The sequence below is a fragment of the Pezoporus occidentalis genome, unplaced genomic scaffold (assembly GCF_034315485.1).
Source record: "Pezoporus occidentalis ecotype Australia unplaced genomic scaffold, CSIRO_AGI_Poc_V1 ctg425, whole genome shotgun sequence".
In the NCBI taxonomy this organism is placed as follows: domain Eukaryota; kingdom Metazoa; phylum Chordata; class Aves; order Psittaciformes; family Psittacidae; genus Pezoporus; species Pezoporus occidentalis.
This window is the reverse complement of record NW_026915753.1, coordinates 21,376-45,813: the sequence shown is the minus strand read 5'-3', so window position 1 is coordinate 45,813 and position 24,438 is coordinate 21,376. Positions and strand designations below refer to the sequence as shown.

Below are 24,438 nucleotides of genomic sequence, written 5' to 3'. Positions count from 1 at the left end.
TCCGCGCGCTGATTGGCCGATAGCGAAGCCGTGATTTCCGCCGAGCCTTAAAGGGGCCCGAGCCCCCGTCGCCCGTTCACTCGCAAGCCCAGCAGCCCGCTGCCCAGCGCGGCCCCTGGCACAGCGGCCGGTGCTTATCGAGCCCGCTCCGCAGGCGGAAACGGGTCCCGCAGCGCTCGCAGGCCCGCCCGGCCCCGTCGTGGGTCTTCATGTGCTCCGTCAAGTGATGCTTGAGCTTGAAACGCTTATGGCAGGCGCCGCAGGAGAAGGGCCGCAGGCTGAAGGTGAGCATGATGTGCCGGTCCCGCTTGGGCTTGACGGCAAAGCGCTTCCCGCACAAGCAACCGAAGCGTTTCCCATCCGGAGCCGCTCCCAGCTTCACCGGCGCGTGCAGGGCCGGAGCCCGGCCCAGGATCTCGTTGCCGTGCAGGTCCACGGGCTTCCAAGAGGCTTGGTTGAAGATGGAGGCGGCGGCGGCGGCGGCGGTGGCGGTGGTGGTGGTGGTGGTGGTGGTGGTGGTGGTCACCAGCGCGGTGCCTGTGGTACCCGAGCCCGGCGGGAGGATGCGGCTCAGCACGGGTGCAGGCTCGGTGGCTTCGCCGGCTTCTTGCTTGATGTAGAAGACTTTAGGGGGGTCGTGGGTGTCTCTGGGCGCTCCGTCCTCTTCCTCCTCCTCCTCCTCCTCCTCCAGCACGATCTGGAGGGCGTCAGCGGCACGATGGGCGCCGTCTTCATCCTCCTCTTCCTCCTCTTCCTCCTCCTCCTCCTCCTGCACGCAGATCTTGAGGACCTCCTCGCCCGCCTCCTTGGGCCATGGGGGGGAGGAAGGCCCATCCCCAGCACGGCTGGTCCAGGGCGATGCCAAAGCCCCGTCACCATGGGTGACACATGAAGCCCCATCTCCATCACGGGTGACACAGGAAGATCCATCTCCACCATGAGTGGTCCAGGACGATGCCGAAGCCCCGTCTCTACCACGGACAACACACGAAGCCCCATCGCCAGCACGGTTGGTCCAGGACGATGCCGAAGCCCCATCTCCACCGTGGCTGATACACAAAGCCCCATCTCCACCGTGGGTGAGGCAGGAAGATCCATCTCCACCATGGGTCATGCACGAAGCCCCATCTCCACCACGGTTGGTCCAGGACGATGCCGAAGCCCCATCTCCACCATGGGTCATGCACGAAGCCCCATCTCCACCATGGGTGAGGCACGAAGCCCCATCTCCACCACGGCTGGTCCAGGACGATGCCGAAGCCCCATCTCCACCATGGGTACCGCACAAAGCCGCAGCTTCCCCCCCACGACCACCGGATGCCGACGAGGCCGAGGCCGCTGCCCCCCACCGGCACCCCCGTCCCCCCTCCATCTCCCGAAGGATCTCGGAGCACTGATCCACCACGTGCCACATCTGGAGCCCGCTGGCCACCAAGAGATGCCCGGGCAGGGCATCCAGCACCAAACTCAACCGCCCGGAGTAGATGAGGTGCAAGAGCCCTTCGAAAGCATCGGGGTCGATGGCGGGGGGCAAAAGCAACCGGGCCCCATCCTGCAGCAGGAGCTTGTCGTGGAAGAAGGGGGACGCGGCGGCCAGGACGCTCTTATGGGCCGGGAAGACGCGGCCGCCGACGTGGACGTGGACGTCGCAGAACTTGCCCTCCAGGCGCAGGAGGTTGAGGGACTCGAGCAGCGCGGCCGCGTGCTGCGGGAAGGAGATCTGCACCCGGCCCCCCATCCGGCACGGCCCTGCTTGGGGGGGGGGAACGACAGCACCCATGGGGTTCACTGCTGCCCCGTGGGGGCCTGATTGCCCCTTGAGGGTCGCCAATAGCCCCATAGGGGCCCCCAATAGCCCCTTGGGGTCTCCAGTAGCACCTTGAGGGTCTCCAATAGCACCTAGAGAGGTCCCTATAGTGGCAGGGGGGTCCCCGAGAGCATCTAGAGGGGCCACAATAGCGCCTTGAGAGTCCCAATAGCACCTAGAGGGGTCCCTATAGTGCCGGGGGTGTCCCCAATAGCACCTAAAGGGGCCAAAATAGCGCCTTGAGAGTCCCAATAGCACCTTGAGTATCACCAGTAGCACCTTGAGCAGTCCCTATTACCCCACATGCGCCCCTATAGCCCCTTCGTGGTCCCCAATAGCACCTTGAGGGGTCCCTAGTACCCCACATAGGGCCCTATAGCCCCTTGAGGGCCCCAATAGCACCTTGAGGGGTCCCTAGTACCCCACATAGGGCCCTATAGTGCCTTGAGGGCCCCAATAGCACCTTGAGGGTCCCTAATAGCCCCATGTGGGCCCCAATACCCCTTGAGGGGCCTCCAGTAGCACCTTGAGGGATACCTATAATGCCAGGGGGGTCCCCAATAGCCCCATGGGGTCCCCAATAGCACCTTGAGGGATGCCTATAGACCCAGGGGGGTCCCTATTACCCTACATGGGCCCCTATAGCAACTTGAGGATCAGCAATAGCACCTAGAGGGGTCCATATAGCACCTTGAGGGTTCCTATGGCACCTTGAGCGTTGCCAATAGCGTCGAGGGTCCAAATAGTCCCTTGACGGGTCCCCACAGCCCCGGGGGGGTCCCTATACCCTCATAGGTCCCTATAGCCCCTTGAAGATCCCTATTGCCCGCCGGGTGCCCGTATACCCCCTTGACAGGTCCCTATAGCCCCGGAGGGGTCCGTATCACCCCACATTGGCCCCTATAGCCCCTTATGTGCCCCTATAGCCATAGGGATCCCCCACACCCCCTTCACCCCCAACCCGAAAGCCCCGATTCGCCCCATCCGCGTCCCGCGCTCACCCCGGGCGCCTCCGAACGGTAACGTCACCAGCGAAGCTCCGCCCACCCCCAATACGTGTACGGTGACGGAGGAGGAAAGACCCATCCCACCCCCCCCCAAAACCACTGCGGTTGGTACGGCCCGACCAAGATTTCGGGGGAGCCGCGGAAACAAAGCGCTACCGGATGCGCTGGCAGGACCAGAAACGAACACAAACCTACCCCAAACGCATTTACACCTGGCCCTAAAACAAACAATAACCCTAACAATAACTGTAACCCTAACCTTAATCTTAACCCTACCCTTAACCCTAAACCTAACATTATCCCTATCCTTAACCCTAACACTAACTTTAATAACCTTAACCTTAATCCTAACCCTAAACTTAACCCTAACCCTAACCCTAACCCTAACCTTAACCTTAACCTTAACCCTAGCCCTAATCTTAACCTTAACCCTAACCTTGACCCTAACCCTAACCTTAACTTTAAACTTTAGCCTTAACCCTAACCCTAACCTTAGCCTTAACCTTAACCCTAGCCCTAATCTTACCCTTAACCTTAACCCTAACCTGGACCTTAACCCTAACCTTAACCCTAACCCTAACCTTAACCCTAACCTTAACTTTAAACTTTAGCCTTAACCCTAACCCTAGCCTTAGCCTTAACCTTAACGCTAACCCTAACCCCAACCTTAACCCTAACCCAAAGCCAAAGTCTCACCCTCACTGCCCCCCATCCCTTGCCTTGGTACCGTCCTGCTCCCTCCACGCCCCTCCGCTGCCATGGTTACGGGAGGAAGCCACGCCCACAAACCCTCCTTTCATTGGCTCTAATCACCCCCGCCCCTCCCATAAACCCGCCCCGTGTCAAACCACGCCCTCTCTTAAACCATGCCCACAACCCCGCCTTTGATTGGCTCCGCTCCATCCCCATAAGCCCCGCCTCCCATTCCCTACCAGCTACGCCCCCTTAAACCACGCCCACAACCCCCCCCCCCGTAAAACCCACCCTTCCCATTCCCTCCACCCCACAAACCACGCCCACCCCCCGATCCACACCCTCCCATTGGCCAATCCCCCCTTTAGCCACGCCCCCTCGTACAAGACGACCCGAGTTTATTAAAGGCTCCGGGCAGCGGCGGCCCCGGCGGTTGGAGCCGGCCCGGACCCGCCGGGGGCCGCCCGCGGGCGGGGCAGTGACGGGGCTGCAGAGGGGCCCGAGCAGGGGCTCCGGTTTGGGGGGGGGAAGCGAGGGGCGGGGCATTGGGGGGGGGTCCCCGGTGCGTTAATGGAGGAGGGGGCTTGTGAATGGGAGGGGCTTCTTGTGAATGGGGGAGTCATTGTGAATGGGGGGAGCTTCTTGTGAATGGGGCATTGGTGAATGGGGGGGTTCTTATGAATGGGGGGGGCTTCTTGTGAATGGGGGAGTCATTGTGAATGGGGGGGTCCTGGTGAATGGGGGGTATTGGTAATTGGGGGTTCCTTCTGAATGCGGGGCATTGGTGAATGGGGTGGTCTTGGTGAATGGGGGGGTTTATGAATGGGGGGTATTAGGGAATGGGGGGGGTCCTTATGAATGGGGGGGTTCTTATGAATGGGGGGTATTGGTAATTGGGGGTTCCTTCTGAATGCGGGGCGTTGGTAAATGGGGTGGTCTTGGTGAATGGGGAGGGTTTATGAATGGGGGGCATTAGGGAATGGGGGGGGTCCTTATGAATGGGGGGGTTCTTATGAATGGGGGGTATTCGTAATTGGGGGGTCCTGGTGAATGGGGGGCATTGGTGAATGGAGGGTCCTTATGAATGGAGGGCACTGGTGAATGGGGGGGTTCTTGTGAAGGGGGGGGGTCTTTGTGAATGGGGGGGTTCTTGTGAATGGGGGGCATTGGTGAATGGGGGGGCTAGGTGCATTGAAGGGGAGGGGGAGATAGTGTGGGGGGGGTGTTGTGCATTGTGGGGGGCATCAAGTGAATGGGGTGGGTAGGGGGTGTTGGTGCATTGGGAGGGGTCCCAGTGAGAGTGGGGTTGGGCAATGGGGGGGTCTCAGTGCATTGGGGGGGCCCTGGTGAATATGGGGGTGCATTGAGGGGGGCTGGTGAATAACGGGGGGGGGTCTTGGTGAATGGGGGGGTCCTGGGATGATGCACACGGGTCCTTCCCCCCCCATTCCACGAGGAGCCCCAGTCCTTGTGCATGAGGCCGGTGGTGCGCAGTGCCCCCCCCCCATGCACAATCACCCCCCCCATATACAATCAATGACCCCAAGTCCTGGTGCACGTTGCCCCCCCCCCAAAGTCCTGGTGCACGACGGAGCCGGATGTGCAAGGCGTGGATTTGGGGGGGGTCCTGTGGCTCCTTGGTGCACACGATGTGGGGGGGGCGCTCGCGGGGGGGGGGTGTGGGGGTGATATTTGGGGGTGCAATGCACGAAGAAGAAGGGGGGGGACCCCGTTGTGATGCACGGGGGGGGGGGGTGTCGATGCACGAGGAATGTCCGGTCCCATTGCACGACGTTGTGGGGGGGGGGGTGATGCACGAGAGGAAGGGTCCAGTCCTGGTGCAAGGAAGGGGGGGGTGCACATTGAAGGTGAAGGGGGGGGGGTGTTGGGAATGGCCTGGTCCATGGCGCACAAAGTGGGGGGGAGGGAAAGCTCCGGTCCTGGCGCTTAAGAAGCCGTTGCACGAGGGCGTCGTGCGCCCCCCCCCCAAAATCCCGTTGTTGCCGTGATCAATGTCCATGATGGGGTGCACACGGGGGGGGGGGGGGTGTGTCCATGGTCCGTGCCCCCCCCTCCAACCAACCCCCGTCGGGTGTCGCCGCACGAGGTCGCCCCAAGTCTCATTGCACAAGGAACCGGATGCACGAGGCCGCCCCCCCGTCCCCCCCGGTATTCCCGATGCACGGGGTCTCCCTCTCCTTGTGCTGCACGAGGAGCCCTTTGCACGAGGAGCCCTTTGCACGACGGCCCCCGCCCCCCCCCCATGCACCAAAAGAGGGGGGGGTATTGTGGGGGGGGATGGTGCAGAAAAGGGGGTGTCCCCCCCCCCCTTCCCTTTCCCACCCCCCCCTTCCCTCCCCATCCCTCCCCCCCCCCTTCCTCCTCCCCGGGGGTCTCCGGGAGCCGCCTCCATCCCCCCCCCCCCGCCCATTCCCTTCCCCTCCCCCCCCCATCCGTTCCCCCCCCCCCCCCATTTTTCCCTCCATGTTGGTTCGCTCCGCTTTGGGGGGGGTGTGGGGGTGTATGGGGGGTGTGGGGGGGAGGATGGAAGGTACCATTATCGGGGGGGGGGGGGGGGAGTTGCGGTGGTCCCGGCGCGCCCCCGGGGGGCGGGCGCTAGTGCTCAGCAGCGGGGCCGCGCAGATCGCCGTTGGCCGTGATCGGGGGTGGCGGGGGCAGAAGCGGGGGTCGCCCTGGGGGGGGGACCCCCCCCATACATCCCCCCCCCCCAAGCAGCCCCCCCCCATCCCCGGCCCAGCTCACACCCGGGTCTGCTGCACCCACGGCGGAAAGCTGCCTCTCCTGTAAGGGCACCGAGGGGGCTCGGTCACCCCCCCCGCCCACCACCAGCACCCCCCCAATACCGAGGGGTCACCCCCCCCCCACCCCCTCCGTTTAACCCCCTCCCCCCCCACCTGCACTCACCTTCATGCCCAATGGGCACCCCCCCATCCATCCATTGTGACCCCCCCATCACCCCCAAATTGACCCCCCCATCACCCCCAAATTGACCCCCCATCACCCCAAAACCGACCTCCCCATTACCCCCATATTGTCCCTCACCACCTCCTGTGTGTCATCCCCCCCTCATTATTCCCCCCCCCCCGTTGACAATACAAGGACCATGCCCCCCACCCCCCCCCCCCCCCCAAAATTAAGGGTTGGGTGAGGTGAGATGGGGACAGACACAGGACACGAGGATGGAGACACGGTGGGTGCCAGCGCTGGGGGGGGTGTGACGGCCACCAACCCCCCCCCATGTCACACACCCCCTCCCCATGTCACATCCCCCCCCCGTTATAGGGGATGGGGACGTGGTGTCCCCAATGCGGTCACACAGCCCCAGGAGGAGGCACAGGAAGGGGACAAAGGGGTTGGCCCCGAGGGGACCTTGGTGGCCCCATAGGGGATGGGGATACCCAAGGGGCATGGACCTAAAAGGGGACATGGGGACCCCTCCAAGGGGCCATGTCCCCAAGGGCTCCCAGTGTCCCAAGGGACATGGGGACACCCCAGGTCCATGTCCTCAGTGGGACATGGGGACACCCCAGGTCCATGTCCCCAGCAGGACATGGGGACACCCCCAAGGTCCATGTCCTCAATGGGACATGGGGACACTCCAGGTCCATGTCCTCAATGGGACATGGGGACACCCCCAAGGTCCATGTCCTCAATGGGACATGGGGACACCCCCAAGGTCCATGTCCTCAATGGGACATGGGGACACCAAAGGGACATGGGGACATCCCAGGTCCATGTCCTCAATGGGACATGGGGACACAGGACGGACATAGGGATACCAAGGTCCATGTCCCAAATAGGACATGGGGACACCCCCAAGGTCCATGTCCCCAGTAGGACATGGGGACACCCCAGGTCCATGTCCTCAATGGGACATGGAGACACAGGAGGGACATAGGGATACCAAGGTCCATGTCCCAAATAGGACATGGGGACATCCCCAAGGTCCATGTCCCCAATAGGACATGGGGACACCCCAGGTCCATGTCCTCAATGGGACATGGGGACACAGGACGGACATAGGGATACCAAGGTCCATGTCCCCAGTAGGACATGGGGACACCTCAGGTCCATGTCCTCAATGGGACATGGGGACATCAGAAAGACATGGGGACACCCCCAAGGTCCATGTCCTCAATGGGACATGGGGACATCAGAGGGACATGGGGACACCCCCAAGGTCCATGTCCTCAATGGGACATGGGGACATCAGAGGGACATGGGGACACCCCCAAGGTCCATGTCCTCAATGGGACATGGGGACATCAGAGGGACATGGGGACATAAGAGGGACATGGGGACACCCCCAAAGTCCATGTCCTCAATGGGACATGGGGACATCAGAGGGACATGGGGACACCCCCAAGGTCCATGTCCTCAATGGGACATGGGGACATCAGAGGGACATGGGGACACCCCCAAGGTCCGTGTCCTCAATGGGACATGGGGACATCAGAGGGACATGGGGACATAAGAGGGACATGGGGACACCCCCAAAGTCCATGTCCTCAATGGGACATGGGGACATCAGAGGGACATGGGGACACCCCCAAGGTCCATGTCCCCAGTAGGACATGGGGTCACCAAGGTCCATGTCCTCAATAGGTCATGGGGACACACAAGGTCCATGTCCCCAGTAGATCATGGGGACACCAAAGGGACATGGGGACACCTCAGGTCCATGTCCCCAGTGGGACATGGGGACACCCAAGGTCCATGTCCTCAACGGGACATGGGGACACCCAAGGTCCGTGTCCCTAAGGATTGTGTCCATGTCTCCAGGGGTTCTCAGTGTCCATGAGGGACACAAAGACACAAGAGGGACATGGGGACACCTGGATCCATGTCCCTAAGGAGAAGGAGGGCACACAAGAGGGTCTTGGGGACATCCTGGATACGTGTCCCCAATGTCTTCCCGTGTCCATGAGGGACAAGGAAGGGACATGGGGGCATCCTGGATCCATGTCCCTATGAGCACGTTGGGGACACAGGAGGGACATGGAGCCATGTCCCAGTGTCCCATGGAAGGGTTCCCAATGTCCATGAGGGACATGGGGACCCCAAAGAGTCTTGGGGCCACCTTGGATCCATGTCCCCAATGGTTCCCAATGTCCATGAGGGACATGGGGACACCAAAGGGTCTTGGGGCCACCTTGGATCCATGTCCCCAATGGTTCCCAGTGTCCATGAGGGACATGGGGACACCTGAATCCATGTCCCCAGTGGTTCCCAATGTCCATGAGGGACATGGGGACACCAAAGGGTCTTGGGGCCACCTTGGATCCATGTCCCCAATGGTTCCCAGTGTCCATGAGGGACATGGGGACACCTGAATCCATGTCCCCAGTGGTTCCCAATGTCCATGAGGGACATGGGGACACCAAAGGGTCTTGGGGCCACCTTGGATCCATGTCCCCAATGGTTCCCAGTGTCCATGAGGGACATGGAAGGGACATGGGGACACCTGAATCCATGTCCCCAATGGTTCCCAATGTCCATGAGGGACATGGGGACACCAAAGGGTCTTGGGGACACCTGGATCAATGTCCTCAATGGCTCCCAATGTCCATGAAGGACATGGGGACACCTGGATCCATGTCCCCAATGGCTCCCAATGTCCATAAGGAACATGGGGACATCCTGGATCCATGTCCCCAATGGCTCCCAATGTCCATAAGGAATGTGGGGATACCAAAGGGTTTTAGGGCCACCTTGGATCCATGTCCTCAATGACTCCCAATGTCCATGAGGGACATGGAACCATTCCAGATCCATGTCCCCAAGGGCTCCCTAATGTCCATAAGGAACAGGGGGACACCAAAGGGTCTTGGGGACACCTGGATCCATGTCCCCAATGGCTCCCAATGTCCATGAGGGACATGGGGACACCTGGATCCATGTCCCCAATGGCTCCCAATGTCCGTAAGGAATGTGGGGACACCAAAGGGTTTTGGGGCCACCTTGGATCCATGTCCTCAATGACTCCCAATGTCCATGAGGGACATGGGGACACCAAAGGGTCTTGGGGACACCTGGATCGATGTCCTCCATGGCTCCCAATGTCCATGAGGGACACGGAAGGGACACGGGGACACCTGGATCCATGTCGCCAATGGCTCCCAATGTCCATGAGGGACATGGGGACACCTGGATCCATGTCCCCAATGGCTCCCAATGTCCATAAGGAACATGGGGACACCAAAGGGTCTTGGGGACACCTGGATCCATGTCCCCAATGGCTCCCAATGCCCACGAGGGACATGGGGACACCAAAGGGTCTTGGGGACACCTGGATCCATGTCCCCAATGGCTCCCAATGCCCACGAGGGACATGGGGACACCTGGATCCATGTCCCCAATGGCTCCCAATGTCCATAAGGAACATGGGGACACCAAAGGGTCTTGGGGACACCTGGATCCATGTCCCCAATGGCTCCCAATGCCCACGAGGGACATGGGGACACCAAAGGGTCTTGGGGACACCTGGATCCATGTCCCCAATGGCTCCCAATGCCCACGAGGGACATGGGGACACCTGGATCCATGTCCCCAATGGCTCCCAATGCCCACGAGGGACATGGGGACACCAAAGGGTCTTGGGGACACCTGGATCCATGTCCCCAATGGCTCCCAATGCCCACGAGGGACATGGGGACACCTGGATCCATGTCCCCGGTGGCTCCCAGTGTCCATGAGGGACACGGAAGGGACACGGGGCCACCTCGGACCCACATCCCCATTGACTCCCAGTATCCCTAAGGAACACGGGGCCACCAGAGGTCCATGGACCCCCTCCACATCCACGTCCCCATTGCCTCCCAGTGTCCACGAGGGACACGGCTCCGGGTGTCCCCATGTCCCCTGGGCTCTACCAATGGGGACAAGTGCGGGGGGGGACGGGGACGGGGTTGGGGACGTCAGGACCCACCTTGAGTGTCACCGGAGGCCGGGGGTCCCGTGACAATGGCAGGCGCTACCTGACGGACAGCTAGGACGAAGAGAGACAACGGGGGGGTCAAGGGTTGGGGGGGGACCCCATGGTCCCCATTGTTGGGGTGGGGAGGGGGGGCAGACGGACCCCATCCCATGGAGGGGTCCATGGCTGGATCCATCACTAGGGCTGGAGGGGGGAGCAATGGTGGCCTTGGGGGCACGTTGGTGGCCCCGTGTCCCTCTGGTGTCCGGTGTCCCATATGGGGGGGGGGAGCAGATATGTCCGTGCCCCCCAATGGGTGGCCCTATTGGGGGTGTCCTTGTATGGGGGGGGTAGGGGGGCACGCTTTGTGCCCCCTCCACCAAGTGGTCCTGACCCCCCCCCCAAAGGGGACAATGTCCCCCCCAAGGGTGGCTCTGGGGGTGACCCCTGCCCCATAGAGGGGGCCCAATGTGGGCCCCCACCCCCCCCAGGGGTGGCCTCGTCCCCATAGGGAGGAACCAATGTCCCCACAGGGGGGGCTCTGTCACCCCCTCCCTCCCGGGGGGGCTGTGCACCCCCCCCCCCGCCGTGTCCTCTTGGTGTGACCCTGTCCCCATAGGGGTCCGGTCAGGTCCCCATGCCCCCCTCCACCCCCCCGGGGTGTCTCTGTCCCCCTGTGCCACCCTCATGGCCCCCCCTCACCAAGGGGCCACCATGGGTCCCCTCCAGGCAGCCCCTTGTCCCCTCTAGGGGTGGCCCTGGGCCCCCATAAGTGACCATAGAACCCCTATAGGTGACCATAGAACCCCTATAGGTGACCATAGACCCCCCCATAGGTGACCATAGACCCCCTATAGGTGACCATAGAACCCCTATAGGTGACCATAGACCCCCCCATAGGGGACCATAGAACCCCTATAGGTGACCATAGACCCCCCATAGGGGACCATAGAACCCCTATAGGTGACCATAGACCCCCATAGGTGACCATAGACCCCCTATAGGTGACCATAGACCCCCCATAGGTGACCATAGAACCCCTATAGGTGACCATAGACCCCCCCATAGGTGACCATAGAACCCCTATAGGTGACCATAGACCCCCCATAGGTGACCATAGAACCCATATAGGTGACCATAGACCCCCCATAGGGGACCATAGAACCCCTATAGGTGACCATAGACCCCCTCATAGGTGACCAAACCCAACCCAGGGGTGCCCGGATCCCAATGAGGGTCCCAATAACCCCCCATGGGTGCCCATAGACCCCCAATAACCCTCCCATAGGCACCCATAGACGCCCAATACCACGCCCCATAGACCCCAATAACCACCCCATGGGCACCCATAGACCCCAATAACCACCCCCATGGGCACCCATAGACCCCGATAACCACCCCATAGCCCCCAGTCCCCCTTCCATAGGCACCCATAGACCCCAGTAACCCACCCCATAGACCGCAATACCCGCCCCATACACCCCAGTAACCACCCCCATAGGCACCCATACACACCAATACCACCCCCATAGGCAACCATAGACCCCAATACTTTCCCCATAGACCCCAATAGCCACCCCCATAGACCCCAATAACCCCCCATAGACCCCAATAACCACCCCCATAGACCCCAATACCACCCCCATAGGCACCCATAGACCCCCAATACCACCCCCATAGACCCCCAATAACCACCCTCATATACCCCAATATCCACCCCCATACACCTCAATAACCACCCCCATAGACCCCCAATACCACCCCCATAGACCCCCAATAACCACCCCATACACCCCAATAACCACCCCCATAGACCCCGATACCCCCCTCATAGGCACCCATAGACCCCAATAACCCCCCATAGACTTCCATAACCCCCATACACCCCAATAACCACCCCAATCCCCCCCCCCCACCTTCCTTCCCCCCCTCCCTCCCCCCACCAGCGCAGTGTTGGGGGATGCGGACGCGACACGTTGTGGGGGTGCGGGGGATGGAGGGATGGGGGGGATGGGGGGGGGGATGGGGGGGGGGGATGGGGGGGGGCAGCTCAATGACATTGTAATTTCCACCTGAGCGTCGAGCAGCCGCCGCCGGGCCTCGGCCGGGTCGTGGGCGCCCAAGTGATCCCTGCGCAGCTCCTGCTCCACCAGCATCAACCTGCGGGGCCAGGCTTCACCGGGGTCATGCTGCCACCCCCCCCCCGCGGGGGGGGGGCACGGGGGGGGGGGGGGGGGGTGTAACACCGGGGAATTCCCCCAACCCCCCCCCACCCCCACCCCCCCCCGCCATGGGGATACCCACCCCCAAGAACCGACCGGCGGGGGGGGGGGGGGGGGGGGGTTGGGGGGGCGGAAAGGGGGGAACAATGGGGAATCCCCAACACCACCCCCCCCCCCCTACCAACACCCCCACCACCCCCCCACCAACACCCAATGATAATCAATGGGGAGGGTTATGGTTATGGTTAGGGTTATGGGTATGGGTATGGGTATGGGTATGGTTATGGTTATGGTTAAGGTTAGGGTTAGGGTTAAGGTTAGGGTTAGGGTTAGGGTTAGGGTTAGGGGTTAGGGTTAGGGTTAAGGTTAGGGTTAAGGTTAGGGTTAGGGTTAGGGTTATGGGTATGGGTATAGGTATGGGTATGGGTATGGGTATGGGTATGGGTATGGGTATGGTTAAGGTTAGGGTTAGGGTTAGGGTTAAGGTTAGGGTTAGGGTTAGGGTTATGGCTATGGTTAGGGTGAGGTTTAGGGTTATGGGTTATGGTTATGGGTTAGGGTTAGGGTTAGGGTTATGGGTAGGGGTAGGGTTAGGGTTATGGCTATGGTTAGGGTGAGGTTTAGGGTTATGGGTAGGGTTATGGTTAGGGGTTGGGTTATGGCTAGGGTTATGGTTATGGTTATGGTTAGCAGTATGTTTAGGGTTAGTGTTAGAGTTATGGTTAGGTTTGTATTCACGGTGATTGTTAAGGTTAAGGTTAGGTTTAGGCACTGGGGAATCCCCCCCCCAAAACCATTCCTTACACATGGGGATACCCCCCTTCCCCAGCCAATGATAACCAATGGGGAGGGGAGGGTGAGTGTGGTATCCCTTTGGACGTGTGGTTATAGCTCTAAGGGATGCCTCATTGGCATACCCTATGAGGATGCCCCATAGGGATACCCCATAGGGACAAGGGGGCATCCCATAGGGATACGCCTTAGGGACATGGGGACAACACATAGGGGTACCCCATAGATATGCCCTATAGGGACATTGGGGATACCCCACAGGGATGCCCTATAGGGATACACCATAGGGGCACAGGGACACCCCATGGGGACAGCCCCTTGGGGATGGGATGTGATGGGGGAGTGGAGACAACTCTGGGGACATCCCATAGGGACACCCCACAGGGACATGGGGACACCCATAGGGATACCCCATGGGGACACTCCGTAGGGACACCCATAGGTATACCCCATAGGGATACCCCATAGGGACATGGGGACACCCCCTGAGCTCACTCTGTTCATGGGGACCCTCCCCCTTCCCCCAGGGACACCCCGGGTGATGGGGACAGGCCTGGGGGCACCCACCCAGCACCCAGTGCCCAGCACCCAGCCCCACCCAGCCCATGTCTAGCTATGGCCAGGTACCCACCATGGCCCCCTGTGTCCTCTTCTGGCCTCAGATCCTCCATGTCCCTCTATGTCCCCATATCCTTCTATGTCCTCATGTCCTTCTATGTCCCCATGTCCTTCTATGTCCCCATGTCCTTCTGTGTCTCCATGTTCTTCTATGTCCCTTTATGTCCTAATGTCCTTCTGTGTCCCCATGTCCTTCTGTGTCCCAGTATCCCCCCTTTGTCCTCAGATCCTCCATGTCCATCTATGTCCCTCTATGTCCCCATGTCCTCTATCTCCTATGTCCCTATGTCCTGTATCCCCTATGTCCCTCTATGTCCACATGTCCTCCTCTATCTCCTATGTCCCTCTATGTCCCCCTGTCCTCCATCTCCTATGTCGCTCCATGTCCCCATGTCCTCCCCTATCCCCCCACATCCCTCACCCCTCTACATCCCCCCCCCATGACCCCCAAACCCCACCGCGTGTCCCCGGCGTCCCCGGGGGGGCCGGGTCCCTTCCCTCACCTGCCGATGATGCTCTTGATCTGCGAGTCCTTCTCGGCCTGCTGCTGGCGCAGGCGCTTCTCGCTCTGCTCCAGGCGGTGCTGGTACTGGAGCAGGATGCGGCTCGTCTGCTCCTCCTGCGACACCAGGCGCCGCTCGTACTCCTCCAGCTTCCGGTTGGACATGTGCAGCCGTTCCTTCAGCGAGTGGATCTCCTCCTCGTACTCCTTCACCTGCCACAGTGCACACTGCAGAGCGCCGCCGGCACCCCCGAAGGGGGGACAGCCCCAAAGGGGTCACCTAAACCCATCCATTCCCATCTAAACCCACCCATTCCCATCGTGGTGTCACCTAAACCCATCTGTTCCCATCGTGGTGTCACCTAAACCCATCCGTTCCCATCGTGGTGTCACCTAAACCCATCCATTCCCATCTAAACCCACCCATTCCCATCGTGGTGTCACCTAAACCCATCTGTTCCCATCGTGGTGTCACCTAAACCCATCCATTCCCATCTAAACCCATCCATTCCCATCGTGGTGTCACCTAAACCCATCCGTTCCCATCGTGGTGTCACCTAAACCCATCCATTCCCATCTAAACCCATCCATTCCCATCGTGGTGTCACCTAAACCCATCTGTTCCCATCGTGGTGTCACCTAAACCCATCCATTCCCATCTAAACCCACCCATTCCCATCGTGGTGTCACCTAAACCCATCCATTCCCATCTAAACCCATCCATTCCCATCTAAACCCACCCATTCCCATCGTGGTGTCACCTAAACCCATCTGTTCCCATCGTGGTGTCACCTAAACCCATCCATTCCCATCTAAACCCACCCATTCCCATCGTGGTGTCACCTAAACCCATCTGTTCCCATCGTGGTGTCACCTAAACCCATCCATTCCCACCTAAACCCATCAGTTCCCATCATGGTGACCCCTTTAAGAGCATGGATAACACCATGGTGATACCCAAAGACCATGGAACCATACCATGGTGACACCTAAAACCATGAATTCCCATCATGATGACACCTAAAGACCATGGATTCCTACCATGGTGACACCTAAACCCATGGATCCTCACCATGGTGACACCTAAACCCATGGATCCTCACCATGGTGACACCTAAAGACCATGGATAACACCATGGTGACACCTAAAGACCATGGATAACACCATGGTGACACCTAACCCCATTGATCCTCACCATGGTGACACCTAAACCCCATGGATCCTCACCATGGTGACACCTAACCCCATTGATCCTCACCATGGTGACACCTAACCCCATTGATCCTCACCATGGTGACACCTAAAGACCCCGGATAACACCACGGGAGTCCATCAGCATCATCTCCTGGCACACGGACCCTTGCATCTCCCAAACCACCCTCCACCATGACACCCCCCTTGTCTCTCCATGCCCCCCCCCTTTCCCACCCGCACCCCTATGGCTGTGCCGAAGGTCCCTACCCGGTCCAGCCGGCTCTCGTCCATGGACTTGGAGTACTCCTTGAGCTTGTACTCCTCGCGCTCGATGTGGGAGCTCTCGATGTCGGCCGAGAGGTGCGGCATGTTGGACACCCAGGCCACCGTGCGCTCCGCCGCCGGCATCACCGGGTTCAGCGTCGACGGCGTCTGCGAGGCCTTGGGTTGGGGGCAAGGACATGGTTTGGTGCCTCTTGGGTTGGCAAGCCATGGGTTGGCCCCATGGCATGGCCTCAACGCAGGTACCCAACCGTGTCCGTCCAGCTCCATCGTATCCCCATGTCCGCTCCTATCTCCATGCACCACCATGTCCCTCATCACCCCCATATCCCCCATGTCTTCACTTCCCCATCCCCACCATGTCCCCATCTCCCCCATCTCCCCATATCCCCCATATCCTCATCCCCATCCCCACCACGTCCCCATCTCCCCCCACAACCCCACTTCCCCCTCACATCCCCATCTCCCCATCACCCCCATCTCCCCATCCCCCATGTTTTCATCCCCATCCCCACCTCACCCCATCTCCCCATCACCCCTAAGTCCCCATCTCCCCCATGTCATCATCCCCATCTCCCCATCACTCCCATCTCCCCATCTCCCCCATATCCTCATCCCCATCCCCACCATGTCCCCATCTCCCCATCACCCCCATCTCCCCATCTCCCCCATCTCCTCATCCCCATCTCCCCATCACCCCCATGTCCCCATCTCCCCATATCCCCATCACCCCCATGTCCTCATATCCCCATCACTCCCATGTCCCCATCTCCCCCATATCCTCACCCCCATCTCCCCCATCACCCCCATATCCTCACCCCCATCTCCCCATCACCCCCATATCCTCACCCCCATCTCCCCCATCACCCCCCTATCCTCACCCCCATCTCCCCATCACCCCCATATCCTCACCCCCATCACCCCCCTATCCTCACCCCCATATCCTCACTCCCATCTCCCCATCTCCCCCATATCCTCACCCCCATCTCCCCCATATCCTCACCCCCATCTCCCCATCTCCCCCATATCCTCACCCCCATCACCCCCATATCCTCACCCCCATCTCCCCCATATCCTCACCCCCATCTCCCCACCTGCTTCGTCACCGGTGCCTTCATCCCCGCCACCGACGCCTCCTTGGCCAGGGAGGGTTGCCTGGACCGGGGGGGGCCGTAGGCCGGCTCCGGCGATGCCAACAGGTTCCCGCTGGCCGGCCGGGGCTTGGGGGGCACCCCGAGAGCCGACGGCCCCGCTCCCCCCCCTTTCCCTGCCCTTGCCCCCCTTGGGGTGGGAGGCGGGGGGGCGCCGATGGTGATCTGGGGGGGGGCCAGGCTGTCCTGCAGGGACAGCTGCCTCCGCCCGAAGTCCCCCCCGGGCCGGCCGAACTCATCGCTGTAGCTGTGGCTATGGGTGATGTGCTTGGAAGGCGGAGGAGCCACCAACTCCTCGCTCTTGCTGTACCCGTGCAACGGGGGGGCGAAAGGTCCTTCGCCCCCCACGCCGGGCTCCGGACCCCTTAAGGGTCCATCGGCGGCCAAATGGAACAAAGGGTTCTGGAACGAAAGCGGGACCCGCAATTGGGGACCGCCGGGGTCCGGCACCCCCAAACGAGGAGGGGCCAAGCTGGAGGCGCTGCCTTGGGACAGGCGGCCGGGACGGAGCCCTCCTCCTCCTCCTCCTCCTCCTCCTCCTCCGCCTCCTCCTCCTCCGGCTCCCCCCGGGGCCGGGCCCCCGGCTGCCAGCAGCTCTGCGGGCAGGCTGGGGACGCTGTCGACGCGGCCGTCCTGGAGGTCGAGCATGGAGACGCTCTTGCCCACCCCCAGGGCCCCCCGGCCGCCCTCGGGCTCGGTCAGGTCGGAGCTGCTGGTGCAATAGGCAGGGGAGGAGCGGGCGAGAGGGGGGCGGCTCAGGACCAGCACCTCCTGAGGACCCTTCTCCTGCGGCGGGGAGGGCAGGCGGGGAACCTCCATGGAGCTGCGGGGATGGGAGGGATGGGGGGGGGGGGGGTCAGGTGCAGGCAAGCTCCGAGCCTGGGTCCTGCTCCATCTCCATCCTCATCCTCATCCCATCCTTATCTCCATCTCCAAACCCACCTACATCCTCATCTCCATCCCCATCCTCATCCCATCCTTATCTCCATCTCTAGCTCCAACCCTATCTCCATCTCCATCCTCACCCCATCACATCCTCATCTCCAGCTCCATCCTCATCCCATCCCATCCTTATCTCCATCTCTAGCTCCATCTCCATCCTCATCCTCATCTCCATCTCTAGCTGCATCTCCATCCTCATCCCATCCTTATCTCCATCTCCAGACCTATCTCCATCCTCATCCTCATCTCCACCTCCATCCTCATCCTCATCCGATCCTTATCTCCATCTCCAGACCTATCTCCATCCTCATCTCCACCTCCATCCTCATCCTCATCCGATCCTTATCTCCATCTCCAAACCCACCTACATCCTCATCTCCATCCCCATCCTCATCCCATCCTTATCTCCATCTCCAGCTCCAACCCTATCTCCATCTCCATCCTCACCCCATCACATCCTCATCTCCAGCTCCATCCTCATCCCATCCCATCCTTATCTCCATCTCTAGCTCCATCTCCATCCTCATCCTCATCTCCATCTCTAGCTGCATCTCCATCCTCATCCCATCCTTATCTCCATCTCCAGACCTATCTCCATCCTCATCCTCATCCTCATCTCCACCTCCATCCTCATCCTCATCCTCATCCGATCCTTATCTCCATCTCCAGACCTATCTCCATCCTCATCCTCATCTCCACCTCCATCCTCATCCTCATCCGATCCTTATCTCCATCTCCAAACCCACCTACATCCTCATCTCCATCCCCATCCTCATCCCATCCTTATCTCCATCTCTAGCTCCAACCCCATCTCCATCCCTACCTCCATCTCCATCCTCACCCCATTACATCCTCATCTCCAGCTCCATCCTCATCCCATCCCATCCTTATCTCCATCTCTAGCTCCATCTCCATCCTCATCCTCATCTCCATCTCTAGCAACATCTATCTCCAGAGCCATCTCCTTCCTCATCCCCATCCTATCACATCCTCATCTCCAGACCCACCTCCATCCTCATCCCATCACATCCTCATCTCCAGCTCCATCTCCATCCTCATCCTCACCTCCATCTCTAGCTGCATCTCCATCCTCATCCTCATCTCCATCCTCATCCCATCACATCCCCATCTCCATCTCTAGCTCCATCTCCATCTTCATCCTCATCTCTATCTCTAGCTCCATCTATCTCCAGACTCATCTCTGTCTTCATCCCATCCCATCCTCATCTCCATCTCTAGCTCCATCTCTAGCTCCATCTCCATCCTCATTCTTATCTCCGTCCTTGTCCCCATCTCTAGCTCCATCTCCATCCCCTGACCCATGTCCATCTCCATCCCCATCCCCAAACTCCTTTCATTCCCATCCCATCCTCATCTCCATCTCCCATCCCATCCTCATCTCCACCTCCATCCCCATCCCATCACCATTCCCATCCCATCTCCATCCCCATCCCATCACCATTCCCATCCCATCCCATCCCATCCCATCCCATCCCTGTCCCCATCCCATCCCCATCCCACATTGTCCCCATCCCCATCACTCACCTATTGAGGCCCCGCACCATGTAGGACTGGAGGTCAACGGAGCTGTGGGGCAGAGAGTGGGGTGACCACGGGGACCCACAGTGGGAGGTGACACCCCAACTGCGACTGGGGACCACCACAAGGATGTGGGTGATGACAGTGGGGGGACAGGGAGAGGTTCCCTAATGGTGTGGAGGTACCATGATGATGGGGAGGTACCATGATGCTGTTGGGTGTACCATGATGCTGTTGGTGGTACCATGATGCTATTGGGGGTACCATGATGATGTTGTGGGTACCATGATGATATTGTGGGTACCATGATGCTATTGGGGGTACTATGATGCTATTGAGGGTACCATGATGATGTTGTGGGTACCATGATGATATTGTGGGTACCATGATGCTATTGGGGGTACTATGATGCTATTGAGGGTACCATGATGATGTTGGAGGTACCATGATGCTGTTGGGGGTACCATGATGCTATTGGGGGTACTATGATGCTATTGAGGGTACCATGATGATGTTGGAGGTACCATGATGCTGTTGGGGGTATCATGATGCTATTGGGGGTACCATGATGCTACTGGAGGTACCATAATGATGTTGAAGGTACCATGATGATGTGGAGGTACCATGATGCTATTGGGGGTACTATGATGCTATTGAGGGTACCATGATGATGTTGGAGGTACCATGATGCTGTTGGGGGTACCATGATGCTACTGGAGGTACCATGATGATGTTGAAGGTACCATGATGATGTGGAGGTACCATGATGCTATTGTGGGTGCCATGATGATGCTGTGGATGCCATGATGATGCTGTGGGTACCATGATGCTGTTGTGGGTGCTATGCTGATGTTGGGGGTACCGTGACGCTGTTGGGGGTACTATGATGCTGTTGTGGGTACCATGATGATGCTGTGGGTACCATGATGCTGTTGTGGGTGCTATGATGATGTTGGGGGTCCCTGGGGATGGGGTGGGGGGTGGGGGGGAAGGGGGTGTTCCTCACCTGTTGAGGTCACGCACGAGGTAGGGCTGGAGGTCGGCCGAGGGTCCCCGCAGCACCAGCCCCTTGGGGGGCAGGCGCTCGCCCTGGCTGGGCTGCCGCTGCAGGTGGGGGTTGCGCAGGGCCACGCTGATGTCCGTCAGCAGCCGCGGCAGCGGCCCCAGCTTCAGCAGCGCCTCCTGCAGACAGCGACCGCCTGGCACCACCCCCCAGTGACCTCCCATAGGGGAGATAGGGGTGGATGGGGCCTCAGGGACCTCCCACTGGGGGACATGGGGGCCTTGGACCGCAGTGAGCACCTCTGGGGGTGCTGGTCACACATGGGAGGGCATGGGTTGATGGGACCTCAATGAACACCTCTGGGGAGACATGGGTTGATGGGACCTCAATGACCTCTCCTCTGGGGAGACATGGGTTGATGGGACCTCAATGGTCACACATGGGAGGGCATGGGTTGATGGGACCTCAATGAACACCTCTGGGGAGACATGGGTTGATGGGACCTCAATGACCTCTCCTTGGAGGACATGGGTTGATGGGACCACAATGATCACACATGGGTTGACATGGGTTGATGGGACCTCAATGACCTCTCCTTGGAGGACATGGGTTGATGGGACCTCAATGAACACTTCTGGGGAGACATGGGTTGATGGGACCTCAATGGTCACACATGGGAGGACATGGGTTGATGGGACCTCAATGAACACCTCTGGGGAGACATGGGTTGATGGGACCTCAATGACCACTCATGGTGGGACATGGGTTGATGGGACACCAATGACCTCCCATGGTGAGACATGGGGGCCTTGGACCCCAATGACCACCTCCAAGGATGACAGATGGGACCTCAATGACCACTCATGGTGGGACATGGGTTGATGGGACCTCCATGATCACACATGAGAGGACATGGGTGGATGGGACCTCAATGACCTCTCATGGTGGGACATGGGTTAATGGGACTCGGTGACCTCCCACGGGGGGAAATGGGTTGATGGGAGTCAATGACCTCTCCTTGCAGGGCACACATTGATAGGGCCCCAATGACCACTCATGGTGGGACATAGGTGGATGGGACCCCAATGACCTCCCATGGTGCCTCATGAGTAGATAAGCTCCCAAAATGCCCTTTCAGGGCCACCCAGACCTCCAGGACCCCAAGACCTCCCCTGGGTGTCCTCCAAGGGGTCCAGGCTCTGGTCAGCACCCAGGAGAGGCCCCACACGTCCTGGGGATGGGGGGTACCTTGCTGAGCTGAGACATGACCTCCCAGAGGAGGGCGTGCAGGGTGGACAACTCGCGGCCCAGGTCGATGTAGCCCTCGAAGCTGGTGCTGTTGGTGAGGGTGTCCAGGTTGGAGATCTCATAGAGGAACTGCTGCATGCTGGTCCACTCCAGCTCCAGGAACTCGTTCATGAAGGCCATGTACTCCTCCTTGCTGCCAAACCTGTGGGCAGGAGCTCTTCAAGGCCACCCCTAAGAGCTGTTGTCCCCCCCTCACCAGCCTTGCCCACCGTGCTCTGTCCTTTCTGTCCCCCCCAGCTTCCTTCCTAAAGCTCCATCTGGTCTTCATGCAGCTCGACTGTCTGTCCTCCATCCATCTGTACAACTTACCCATCCGTCCATCATCCATCCATCATCCATCCATCATCCATCCATCATCCATCCATCCATCATCCATCCATCATCCATCCATCATCCATCCATCATCCATAAATCCATCATCCATCCATCCATCCATCCATCCATCCATCCATCCATCCATCCATCATCCATCCATCCATCATCCATCCATCATCCATCCATCCATCATCCATCCATTCATCATCCATCCATCCATCATCCATCATCCATCCATCCATCCATTCATCCATCCATCCATCCATCCATCCATCCATCCATCCATCCATCCATCATCCATCCATCCATCATCCATCCATCCATCATCCATCCATCCACCATCCATCCATCCATCCATCCATCATCCATCCATCCATCATCCATCCATCATCCATCCATCATCCATCCATCATCCAACCCTCATCCATCCATCATCCATCCATCATCCATCCATCCATCCATCCATCCATCCATCGATCCATCCATCCATCCATCATCCATCGATCCATCCATTCATCCATCCATCATCCATCCATCCATCATCCATCCATCCATCATCCATCCATCCATCCATCCATCCATCCATCCATCCATCGCCCATCCATCCATCCATCCATCCATCCATCCATCCATCATCCATCCATCCATCATCCATCCATCATCCATCCATCATCCATCCATCCCTCATCCATCATCCATCACCCACCCTCCATCCACCCCCCCACCACCCCCGTCCCTTCCACCTCTCCCCTTTGCCGCGCTCTCACTTGGTGAAGTTGGCCAGGTTCTGGATGACCTTGGCGATGAGGGTGAGGGTGCGGGCGGTCTGCTCGTCCGGGTACTCCTGCATGAGCCCGAAGAGGCTGGGGGACATCACGGCGGGGCACAGGAACCTCAGGAAGAGCGAGGCGCTGATCAAGCGGTCGGCGATGTCCTCGCGGCCCCGCTCGGCGCAGCGCAGCCGCCACGAGGCGAAGACCTCCTTCAGCTCCCTCGGGAACACGCTGCGTGGTGATGGGGCACACACACACACACAATGGTCCAGGACCCACAATGGGGGGGACACCCCCCCCACACACACACAACCCCCCTCCCACCCCGCCCCAGCCCCAAGGACTCACCAATGGGAGTTGACCACCTTGCAGAGGGCCAGCTCGCAGCACATGCGGAGGTTGGCCTGGTGGTCGGCCAAGGTGGAGGCTGTGCACTTCATGGGGTCCACCTCGCAGTTCTCCTCGGACTCGTATAGGGCTCGGATGAACTCACCTGGATGGGGGGCAACAGAGGGGTCCAGGGACATCAGGGACCACCCCACTGACCCACGGCCAAGGCACCGTGATGGGGACACTACTGTGAGTAGGGTGAACCCAACCATCCCATGGCCACGCCAATGGGGACATGACCATGCGTTGGTCCCCAGGGTCATCAACTCATCAACCGCTCAACCATCCCATCACCATAGCAACGGGGATGCAGGTTGTGAATGGACCACCCATGAGAAGGGACCACCCAACCATCCCATCACCATAGCAACGGGGATGGAGGTTGGGAAGGGACCGCCAATGAGAAGGGACCACCCAAGCACCCCAATGGGACCATGGCCATGCATGGGGACTCTTGGCCATGCATGGGGACTCTTGGCCATGCTGGGGCCTGGTGGAGCTCACCAATGGCATCCTTGAGGTATTTCTGGCCAATGAGTTTCAGATACTCCTCGATGGCTTTCGTGGCGAGGGTGTTCTCCCGGAAGATGAGGTGCTCCCGGTCCATGAAGCGATCCACCTCCGTCATGGCCATGTCCGACAGGAAGTCCTGCCCATGGCTGTCAGGGCAGCCCCGTGCCCAGACACCCTCCCTGCACCCTTGTGTCCGTCCTCCCTCTTCTGTCCATCCATCCATCATGCATCCATCCATCAGCCATCCAATCATCATCCATCCATCCTCCATCATCCATCCATCATCCATCCACCCATCCATCATCCATCCATCATCCATCATCCATCCATCCATCCATCATCCATCCATCATCCATCCATCATCCATCATCCATCCATCCATCATCCATCCATCATCCATCCATCCATCATCATCCATCCATCCATCCATCATCCATCCATCATCCATC

The 24,438-nt window shown here is 59.5% G+C and overlaps 3 protein-coding genes across 3 annotated transcripts in view; 1 reads left to right on the top strand and 2 right to left on the bottom strand.

The window, feature by feature from the left end:
* Positions 1-7,244, top strand: part of FLOT1 (flotillin 1) — a 31,767-nt gene extending 24,523 nt beyond the window's left edge. Inside the window, exon 13 of the mRNA XM_062634435.1 lies at positions 7,226-7,244. The gene's annotated coding sequence lies outside the window, so the exon portion shown is untranslated. The remainder of the gene's footprint in view (positions 1-7,225) is intronic.
* ZBTB9 (zinc finger and BTB domain containing 9) lies at positions 47-2,865 on the bottom strand. Its single transcript, XM_062634418.1, has 2 exons — positions 2,809-2,865; positions 47-1,749 (listed from the first exon to the last, which is right to left on the bottom strand). Exon 2 carries the CDS (start codon positions 1,736-1,738, stop codon positions 77-79), a length of 1,662 nt encoding a protein of 553 aa, XP_062490402.1. The 5' UTR covers positions 1,739-1,749; positions 2,809-2,865; the 3' UTR covers positions 47-76.
* SYNGAP1 (synaptic Ras GTPase activating protein 1) overlaps positions 5,628-24,438 on the bottom strand; it is a 33,424-nt gene continuing 14,613 nt past the window's right edge. The window contains 13 exon segments of the mRNA XM_062634417.1: positions 5,628-6,235; positions 6,238-6,309; positions 10,457-10,516; positions 12,517-12,617; positions 14,580-14,791; positions 16,041-16,214; positions 17,150-18,029; positions 19,694-19,735; positions 20,694-20,869; positions 21,939-22,140; positions 23,081-23,317; positions 23,435-23,579; positions 23,981-24,125. Coding sequence (XP_062490401.1) covers positions 5,628-6,235; positions 6,238-6,309; positions 10,457-10,516; positions 12,517-12,617; positions 14,580-14,791; positions 16,041-16,214; positions 17,150-18,029; positions 19,694-19,735; positions 20,694-20,869; positions 21,939-22,140; positions 23,081-23,317; positions 23,435-23,579; positions 23,981-24,125 — 3,054 coding nt within the window.

Coding starts and splice junctions, on each gene's coding strand:
- ZBTB9 (XM_062634418.1), bottom strand. CDS start 1,738: ATGGGGGGCCGGGTGCAGATCTCCTTCCCGCAGCACGCGGCCGCGCTG.